This window comes from Aplysia californica, unplaced genomic scaffold (genome assembly GCF_000002075.1).
Source record: "Aplysia californica isolate F4 #8 unplaced genomic scaffold, AplCal3.0 scaffold00074, whole genome shotgun sequence".
NCBI classification, from domain to species: domain Eukaryota; kingdom Metazoa; phylum Mollusca; class Gastropoda; order Aplysiida; family Aplysiidae; genus Aplysia; species Aplysia californica.
Window position 1 is genome coordinate 397,641 of NW_004797344.1, and position 10,256 is coordinate 407,896.

Below are 10,256 nucleotides of genomic sequence, written 5' to 3' on the forward strand. Positions count from 1 at the left end.
CAAATAGTAAAACTCTGAAGGCAAAAAGCAAAATAAGATGAATTATACTTTAGGCCTATAGATTTTTAAATTTTAAAAATGGAAGTTTTGACCATCAGTGTTAACTTGGCCTTTTCTTTTCATGTTCTCACAATGAGAAACTTCAATAACATGAAATGTATTGTTAAAAGATTCTTTAATATGAATAAATGGAAGTTTTTCCGAAACCTTAAATTCAGCATTATTGGTTTTTTGTTGCTTTTTCAGCTTATTTTCTGTAGTTGCTCTAAATGCCTGCAATTGTGTTGTACTTTGTAACGACTGTTTCTCGGGTGAGCATTTCCTGGAAATAACTTTTCTTTGTCTCCGTAGGTGAAGGGTGCGTTTGCTGATATTTTTTCTTCTTTCAAATGTTGTATACCTTTTTCTCATTTGAGAAATTCCATGAGGAATGAATCACGTAACGCAAGCATAACAAAATTAACCTACGGAGAAAAATATCCAAGCAGTGATAGAGCCATTCTTTTTTATTTTTTTTTATTTTTAGAGGAAGGTTGGATGCCTTTCGTGGTCTTACAACGTTCACCTCTCATTCAATGGGTCTCGGGTTCGAAACCTAAAAGCGACAGAAAATTTTCTTCTTTTAAATTTTCTCTTTCACCTCCTTTCCTGATCTCTAACCATGTTTTATCGTCTGCTTTCGCATCCACTTTCTTCCCCCAACCCCACCCCGCTTTGCCCCCCTCATCTGAGTTCCTGACTCTTTCTTCAGCCTTTTTACTGCTACTCCTTGGCTCCTTCATACTGCTGTCATTCTGACGCACCCTAATCTTTGGGTAGGTATACCACATAAGATCTAACAACTAGCCTTCTCGGATAAGAGCGAAAAATTGCGAAGGTCTCGTGTGCAAACTGCAAATAAACTCCAACCAGACTGAAAATGTTTACTGTCCAGAGCGCTCATATGACATTTTTGCAGTTGCGAGCCGAATAAAACAATTACAAAAACGAAACAAAAAAGAGGAAGGTTGGATCTAACAAAAAGGAGTAAAGCATGTCTCAATGACTGCTTAACATTTCTTCAGTAGGTCAGCATCTCCGAGTTATGTGTATCACTGTTATAGAAAGTCCCTTAATTTTTATTTGGCAATTGTAGTCATTGTATGGATGACATGGCATACTATGACAAGACTAGTTCGCTATTGTAGATAGAAGAAATTACGAGTTGGCAAAGAGTTACTTCGTATTTGAGAACAGATTGAAGGCCGACTTTAAAATATGAGTGTGGCATCATGGGGAAATCAGGCTCTCGTCAAAACATTTGTTTTAGACTCAACATCTTTTATGTCCACCGGAAAATACAATGTGTAGATTTTACTGAAAAAACCTTGTTAAGTTAAACAAAGACTCAAAAAAATGTAAATTTGCAGTTTCCATAGACTCTACAGGGAAGTCATCAAATTTTGGCGGTCATTAATATTTCTGGGTTATTTTTTTATCTGACGAAGAGTCCAACCCAACTTTCGTCAATCGCAAATACGAGTACCTCGAATACATTCAATATAGACAGATAATTTTCATCAAAAGCAAAGCACCTGAACAGGCTTTAAGACTATCCTAATAACTTCATGTGTCCCAAAATTGACAATGATAATGACAATGACAATCTTTATACATCTCACTGGGAGAAATGTGTCTTGGTCTTTTACAATGGCAGTGAAATGTTACAAAGGTTAGGTGCACTCACCAATTTACACAACAAAACAGGACATTAGTAAACACAAGTTTTTCGAGCTGAAACAACCCGCTCCGTAAACCTTCTCTCTCTCTCTCTCGCTCTCTCTCGCTCTCTCTCTCCCTCTCTCTCTCTCTCTCTCTCTCTCTCTCTCTCTCTCTCTCTCTCTCTCTCTGTTTCACTGGTAGCAGTGTACGTTCAGTAACCTCACTGCAGTTGGCAAGAATGAAATACTATCTCTGCCGGTTCTTGCTTTTTTTGGAAATATATCGTTAACTGCAGGCCGATAATTGAAAATCCGATTTCAGGGAGTGACTATGATCACTTAGTATTATTTCCGCCTTTTTTTTAGAACGTTTGTCTTGTGCAGATATTCAAAGTTATTTAGGTCTCTATCAACTGTTTTCAATGACGTTCTGATCAACTTGTTTATTTTCATGATGTGCTGTCTTTCCAAGTTGCTACGATAGCAAGAAATACCAAAATTTATCAAATTTTCTATTGTGGAGGTGCAGAATATCTGAAGGACGGATGGATTCAGATTGAAGTACCCAAGGTTCCTCCGAAAGTACAGCCTCTGATTTACCATTTTAAGGATATTGTTCACCTGTTTTTGCCGTGTAAATTTGTTGACAATTGTAAGACCAAGATATTAATTTGTATGAATCTGTCAATTCAATTGTTTCTTGTCCAATTACGAGCGGTGATATTGTTGGTTTTTCTCTTCTAAAATAAAAGATCGTTTCCTTTGTTTCTGAGAGGTTCACATTTAGCAAATTTGAATTACACCATTTGAAAAACAATTGTATTTTCTTTTTCATCGAGGTTTCTTAATCCGATAATAGCGCAGTCATCTGCGAAATTATTTAGGCGTGTTGTTTTATACTTACTTCTCTGATCTTTAGTATATATTGTATATAAAATAGGGGACAAAACACACCCCTGAGGATCTCTGGTATTACAAAGGATTGTGTAAGATTTTGTGCCTTTCAGCATAACATACTATTGTGGTCTCCCTGTCAAATATTCTAGGACCCATGCTGCGATATAATGACTAACTCTCGGACTCAGAAGTTTTTCAATGACAATATGCGGTTAAATTGTATTAAACGCTGAGGGAAAACCAACAAAAAGTACCCTCGTGTACGTTTCAGATGTTTCAAAGTGTTTCAGTATAGAATGAAAAGTACAGCATCTTCTACCTTCCTCTCTTGTTTGTTCCAAACTAGAATGGATCTAGATTTCAAAGAACACAACATGCCATGACATCTGATTCTTCAGTGTCATAACACTTATCATTTATTTCTTTATTCTTCTACAGGGAAGTTACGCTTTAAAGCTCCAGAAGCTCCAGATGCTTGGAGTGGCGTCAAGGATGCGTTCCAGTTTGGTCACACCTGTATGCAGATGCGATATCCATTATATACACCCAGCGACATGAGTGAGGACTGCTTATTTCTCAACGTTTACACTCCAACAACTAAAACATCTCCAGGAGCAATACCCGTGATGGTTTGGATTCACGGAGGAGGTTACGTGACAGGGTCAAGTTCCCTGTACGATGGGACTCTTTTGGCAGCAAAAGAAGTCATCGTGGTCACCATCAATTACAGGCTAGACGTCTTTGGATTTTTGTCAACTGGAGATGACGTAATACCTGGCAACTACGGCATGATGGACCAGATAGCAGCTCTTCAGTGGGTTCGGAAGAACATTGGCGCGTTTGGCGGCGATCCCAATCAAGTGACTATTTTCGGAGAAAGTGCTGGATCCAGTAGCGTCTCTCTTCTAACTATTTCGCCCTTATCTAAAGGCTTGTTCCAGAGAGCCATTATGGAAAGCGGGGCCTCCTTGAGTCCGTTTGGGTTCCAACACCCAGGTAATCGAATATCGGCCTTGACAAATGCACGATTGATCGCAACAGGAGTTATGTGTGGCAATCTGGACGACCCTAAAAAGTTATTGTCTTGTCTTCAAAATGTGGATGTACAGCGGCTACTTAATGTATCTGTGGCTGTTTCTAAAGCATTAGACGTAAATCTCATCATGTGTCCGCGAGTCGAAAAAACATTTGGGTTTTTGCCAGATTTGCCGGGTACGCTTCTTAGCAGAGGTGAGTTCAATCATGTGGACACAATAAGAGGCTTCAATACAGATGAGACGGGAGCATTTATACGCAATTTAATAAAGCGACCCATTTCTCCTGAAGTAGCAGACGATATATTGCATTACTGGTTAAAACAGATGTCTTCATTAGCTCAAGAACAAGCAGCCACAATATTGAAGTCGAGATACATGAAAGACGAATTAAACGTGGTGAACCTACAGCGTGACGCCATGGAAGCACAAGACGATTTCGCGTTCATAGGACCCACCATAATAGAAGCCAATGAGTTTTCTCGTCGAGCACCGGAGAAAAGTCATTACTTGTATGAATTTAATTACAGACCAAGTTATAGCATGTATCCAAAATGGATGTCGGCCACTCACAGTGATGAAATCGGCTACGTTTTCGGGGTACAGCAATTAGTCTGGATATACGGTATACTTCCTACAAAGGATGACTTCTCAGTTTCTAAACAAATAATGGACTTGTGGACCAATTTCGCGAAGACCGGGAACCCAACTCCCACAGTGCATGCAGGGAGCGTGCAATGGAATCAGTACAGTGCAACAATGCCCAACTATTTACTAATCAAATTGAACTCTCAGCAAAAAACATGGCAAAGGCCCGAGGCAGCTGACGTATTCTCTCAAGTTCTCCAAAAGCTTGACGGTACACGGCAAACCCCAGTTGATACAATCATCGGTTAAAGATGGTCTGCGAGCCGCTTTTTATTCTGAGTACAAACCAAGTAACCCTCTTTAACTTTCGCAAACATGTTCAGGCTGAGTCGATATCGAATTTAGAAAAAAATATTTTAAAAAAATAATGTGTTCCTACCTATACTTCTTAAGCCATTCAGCTCACAAGAGGTTTGTTAAAGTGTCATAGCTATTTTTGGTAGCAAAACGTAATTTGAGCTCTTGTATTAATTTCTAATCTAGGATCGTTTTTATCCTAGTGTAATTAAAATGTCACAATCTAATTGTTTTCATACATACTACGTCAGTGTCCTGTCAGCCCTACATGAGAGTGTAATATCAAGACGAAAGATTGCTTATTGTGTATTCACTCAAGGTTGATGAAGATAGTTTTTTTAAAGTCATATTGAAAAACCAGATGTTCACATTCTCTGGTTGCAAAAATTACTACAAGCATTGTACTACTAGGTAACAGTTTCAATATTACTCGTACATTTAGTTTACGAAGTATGCATCCATAGAACATAATAATGGGCACGCCCTACCATCTGTCATAAGATACACGTTAATATTGGTTATTAGGATGGTTTAACCTTGTCAAGAAAATGTAATTGAGAGCCAGTCGTGTTTTATAACAGGATATCATTGCTTCATGTTAGTTTTAAGACTTGGTGAATGCGTTTAGATTTTTAAAATCTGGTTTCAAGGAAACGACAACGTTTCCGAATACACCGGAAAATGCTGTACTCGACCCTTTTGGCTTCGTTCACTAGATATTCATTGTATTGACATTTGTCTTGAAAGATAACTTCTTTTTTGTTTTATGTGCATACTACTCAGATGTGATTTTTTATTAAAAAGCCATATTGTAACGATCACTTCATATTATTTCCCCACTGAGTAGTTTTTAGTCATGTGCTGTTGTTGTAAAACCTCTGTGTCTCCAAAGTCATAGATTTCCTTCCAATACTTTGTTTTCCCTTTGTCTATATTTCATTTCTGCTTTTGTTTATAAATTCTATCATAGCGTGTCCTCAAATTTGCTCCGCACTCAGACTGACGGATACGTATGCGATTTAAATACATTCTATTTCCAAGCAGGATGTTGCATTGCGATCCAGTCCGCTATTTAAATCCCCATGCTGAACTATTAGTTCGAGATCGGTGTGGGTGCTTTATAACATTATCTTTATTCCCACTGTTCTATACAATAGTTAACCCATTTTCTCTCTTTTTTGTGTGTTTGTAAGCATTTCACGGCCCTCGCAACTGCAAAAACTCATATGAGCGCCAGGGACACATTAAACATCTTTAATTTAGTTGGAAATAATTTTGAATTTTCCCCGGGTGAGGGCCGAAGCCTACTCTTATCGATTTTGAATCACCAAGGAATCTTTAACGTGCACAACTTGCACACAGGACCTCCGAGATTTGTTGCTCTTATACGAGAAGGCTAAGTGTTAGATTTTACCTAACCAAAGATCAGGGTTGTAGCTGAAAGGCAGCAGTTAGAAAGAGCTAAGGAGTAGCATTAGAAATGCTGCAGAAGGACTCAGAAGCCCAGAGGGGGCAAAGGGAAGGAGGCGAGGGAGGGGGCAGAAAGTTAAGACGAAAGTAGACGACAGAACATGGTTGTAGAGCAGAAAAGGAGGTGAAAGGAGAACATTTTAGGGAAGAAAATGTTTCGTAGCTATCATGTTTTGAACCCAAGACGTATTGAACGAGAGGGGAACACCATAACCTCTAGATCTTGAGAACCCCTTACCCAATCTCTGAATGGGCCCATGACATGTGAAGATTGAGATGAAATCAGAACATTGACAATATGTTAACGATGGGTTAAGGGTTTTATATTTTTTTAACTGGATCGGGGAAAGTGATGGAAGCAAGTGATAACTGAAAACAAAGTAATTAAAATCTCGTTTCAAGATGAATAATGCTTACACATCATGTCAAAGACATCCCTGTTAGAGATACGGTCACACACAAATAAACACACAAACGATATGGCTACACACAAACACACATACACACATACAACTCAACACACACACAATGGCACCTACCTACCACACTAACTACCTACCTACCTATCTGCCAGTTTACCTACCTACCCACCTACCTACCTACCTACCTACCTACCTACATACATACCTACCTGCCTACCTACCTACCTGCCTACTTATCTTCCTGCTTACCCACCCACCCACCTGCCTACCTACCTACCTACCTACCTACCTACCTACCTACCTACCTACCTACCTACCTACCTATCTACCTACCTATCCACCTACCTACACCAAAACAATTTTTCGCATTTGTTCCGTCTTTGAAAAAAAGAATAGATAATAAATAAAGACATGTATATATAAAAGATAAGTCAATACATAAGCTTCGCAAATCTGAATTATCAGAGAATGCACAGCCTAAGTGTATCGCCCACAAAGGCACAATCGCCCTCCTCCTACTCCATCACCTCCACACAAAAAATTAACCAACATTTTCTTTACTTATTGCAACAACGTTCTTGTCATTGTTTTGATAAAAAAAAACCCAGTAGAAATGATCGTCTTTAATTTTTCTATGAATGAGTAACTTGGATCCAGTAAACATACTCACTGGCATTTTCTCCAAACATCAAGCATTACTCATACTGTTTGCGGCTCAAATTAGCCTACAAAATTAAACACCAAAAAACTAATAGCAAGAATATTGAAAGAGACCTATCAAAATATAGTCTGGAAAACTAAAGCGTTGTGTTTTCGCACATCAAGACTATCACAGCGTTGTGTTTTCTGTTTCTGTTAGCCTAGACTTAGCCACAATCCTACAGTACTATAATCTACTTCCCCCCCACCACCATCCCCATCTTCTTTAAATCCCTTATCTCTTCCGTGATCCCAGATGAATGTACTGTAATAGGTCATTCAGTTCGAAAGGAAGGGGCGCAGATATACCTTACTTGTACACGTTTTAACACTTGCTAGTACACGTTTTAACACTTGCTACTCTCTTCAACCATGCGAGACTCGTCACTTTCCAAGTACGTGCATCTCTATTTTTGTTAAGACAAATCTCTTTCGGCAAAGTAAGTTGTGGGCTGGGTTTCCATGATGAATGGTCTCCCATCACATTGGAAGTGCCCTTATGGGTGGACTTATCACAAGCCATAATCACATGTTAAAGTGCATGTATTTTGCTACAACCCTGAAGATGATTTGTCGACTTACATTAATACATTACATTACATTTTATTGATCCTGTGGAAAACATGTGTTACAATGGCAAACATAACATATTATACATAATTAGAAATGCATACATGCATTTTAAAAAAACACATAAATACGCACATAAGTACACGAACAATTTCATAAACGGTCGCTTTTAAGGACAAGCGGGCTAACCCATATTTCGGGGGTTTCCAGAAATCTTGATCTGCACCAAAAATGGGTATTGCGCCACCTGTTGGAGAAGCTTGGTTTAATTGGTGTTTGATTATAGACGAAACTCTCCTTGTCTTTTAAAGAAACTGAACAGGGGTCCAAAAACTTTACCTTCGATTTTCTCAAAACTGTATTTTCCGGGATAGCCCCCTGGTTTTTTAAAGCGACCAAACATGCAATTACTGATCGCTACTATGTAACGCCCTGCTTTTTTTTAGCTGGGGTTGTCGTGTCTTGCTCAAGGATTCGCCCCAGTCAGCATCAATCTAAATCCCGTGTCACCGACATCTGCTTGACATTACTGGAGTCTGACCTCACTGCTCACTTAGCCACTGGAACCTTCATGACACGTTTCCAACAATTGTCTTGCAAGGTAAGACAGAGGGGGCGCACCATTAGCTCGTGGTATCATGCTTGTTTACGGAGCGCATGGCTCTGGCCCGAATCCCCAACGGAACGTATTGAAATTAGGGCTATAGATTATGTTTTTTAAACCCTCCATCCATTTGGCTCGGTACCATGGGAGATGGACGTTAAATTTGGAGGGTCGGCCTCTTAAATAACCGTACTGTTTTGAAAGGGGCGTTAAACTTATGCAAAGACATGGCATGACAAGACAGAGGCAGAAAGAAAAGAAAGGCAGACCACCAGGTCCTTTCTTTGACCAAAAAATAATAAAAATCCTGGAATGTGAAAATCCATGAAATCATCAGAGTTAGCAAAAAAACAGAGCAAAATATGAGAGAAAGGTTATTGAAGACAACGGCCAACACTGCACTTTGTGGTGCCAACAAGTGAACAAGTCAATAAAGATAATTTGACAGAAAAAAACTCTCTTCGTCAAAGGACTTCGACTATAAAGTACTATAAATTCAGAACTCACAGGCAAAATAATATGTGAGGCAGCCTGGTGGAATCAGGCTCTCGTCAGTTTTTGGGCATGGAGAGTTATTTGTATCATCTTAAAGCTTTTTCATTTGTCTTTATTTGGGTGGAAAAAAATATCCATTTATCTTGAATACAAGTCGAGATATTTGCTAATGAAGGGGGTGGGGGGTTACCTGTTTTCAGAGATAAGATTAGTGAGAAAATATCCGCCAAAAATTAGTTATTTCCTTAGCTTAAGAGTCCGTGGTAACTGAAAATGTACATTTTTTGTGCCTTTAATCAACGGTTTTCAGAAAAATCCATATAGAAATGAGTTTTTTAATGGGCATGAAAGGTGTTGAGTCAAAAAACAAAAATTTGAAAAAAAATTCACAAACCTGTGGAAAAATGCAAGTTTCTTCACTTTGAGTATTTTGACGAGAGCCTGATTCCACCACGCTGCCTCACATATTAATTTGCTTCAAAAGTTCGACAAAATGGGTAAAATGGGAGGCCACACAGGCTTGAGCCCGGACCCCCAAAACAAATTTTTCATGAATTCAATAACTAAATATCACGACAATTTGATATTACAAACATTTTACAGACATCAACAAAAGTTAAGGACCACATGCAAACACTCTGAGTGGTCTTCTTAGGTCGACCTGCACGTGGGCATTCTTGGACTGATCCTGTAGCTTGATGGCGCTGCCTCAGGCGGACAATAACAGAGTGTGACACTGCAAGCCTTCTAGCATCTTCTCGGGCTCCAGCTCCATCCTACAGCTATGCCATAGCTCTGGCACGATCAAAGTCTCTCAGCTTTCGTCTTGGTTGAACGTTGATGCGATACTGGATTTTTCGCGAACGGCAGCTCATATTGCTACCAAAGTGAGCACAGTTCGACACCGTACTTCCGTTTATGATGTACACCAGAAATTTTAACTGAGGAATGTCCGTGGTGTCGCACACAAGTCGATAAAAAACAGCAAATTTGGCTAAAATTCCCAGAGGAAGCATTGCAGTACGCATTGGTAACCCATTAACAGTTTCAGAGTAAAAATTGTTCAAACATTCATTTCAGTTTTTTTTTCAGATTTTTTAAAATTTGGGGCTGTCTGTCAAGGTGGTCCTTAGCTTATGTTGAAGTGTGTACAATCAAAAACCTCAACGCCTAGTGCTAACAGGGTAAATAAATCATACAAAACTAGCCATATCATCAGAAGATGTGACTCGTGTGTTTGGGTAAAAAAAACACCCAAAAAACCCCTGGAATGAGGCTCGAGGATAGACGTGTTGACTGACTGGTGTTCAAATTGGTTAAAGAGAGAGAGATAGAGAGATAGAGAGAGAGAGAGAGAGAGAGAGAGAGAGTGTGTGTGTGTGTGTGTGTGTGTGTGTGTGTGTGTGTGTGTGTGTGTGTG

The 10,256-nt window shown here is 39.2% G+C and overlaps 1 protein-coding gene across 1 annotated transcript in view; it reads left to right on the plus strand.

Annotated features, from left to right (window-relative positions):
• Positions 1-5,402, plus strand: part of LOC101850942 (cocaine esterase) — a 7,074-nt gene extending 1,672 nt beyond the window's left edge. Inside the window, exon 2 of the mRNA XM_005094020.3 lies at positions 3,036-5,402. Coding sequence (XP_005094077.1) covers positions 3,036-4,528 — 1,493 coding nt within the window. The 3' untranslated portion in view covers positions 4,529-5,402. The remainder of the gene's footprint in view (positions 1-3,035) is intronic.
• The last annotated feature ends 4,854 nt before the right edge of the window (positions 5,403-10,256 follow it).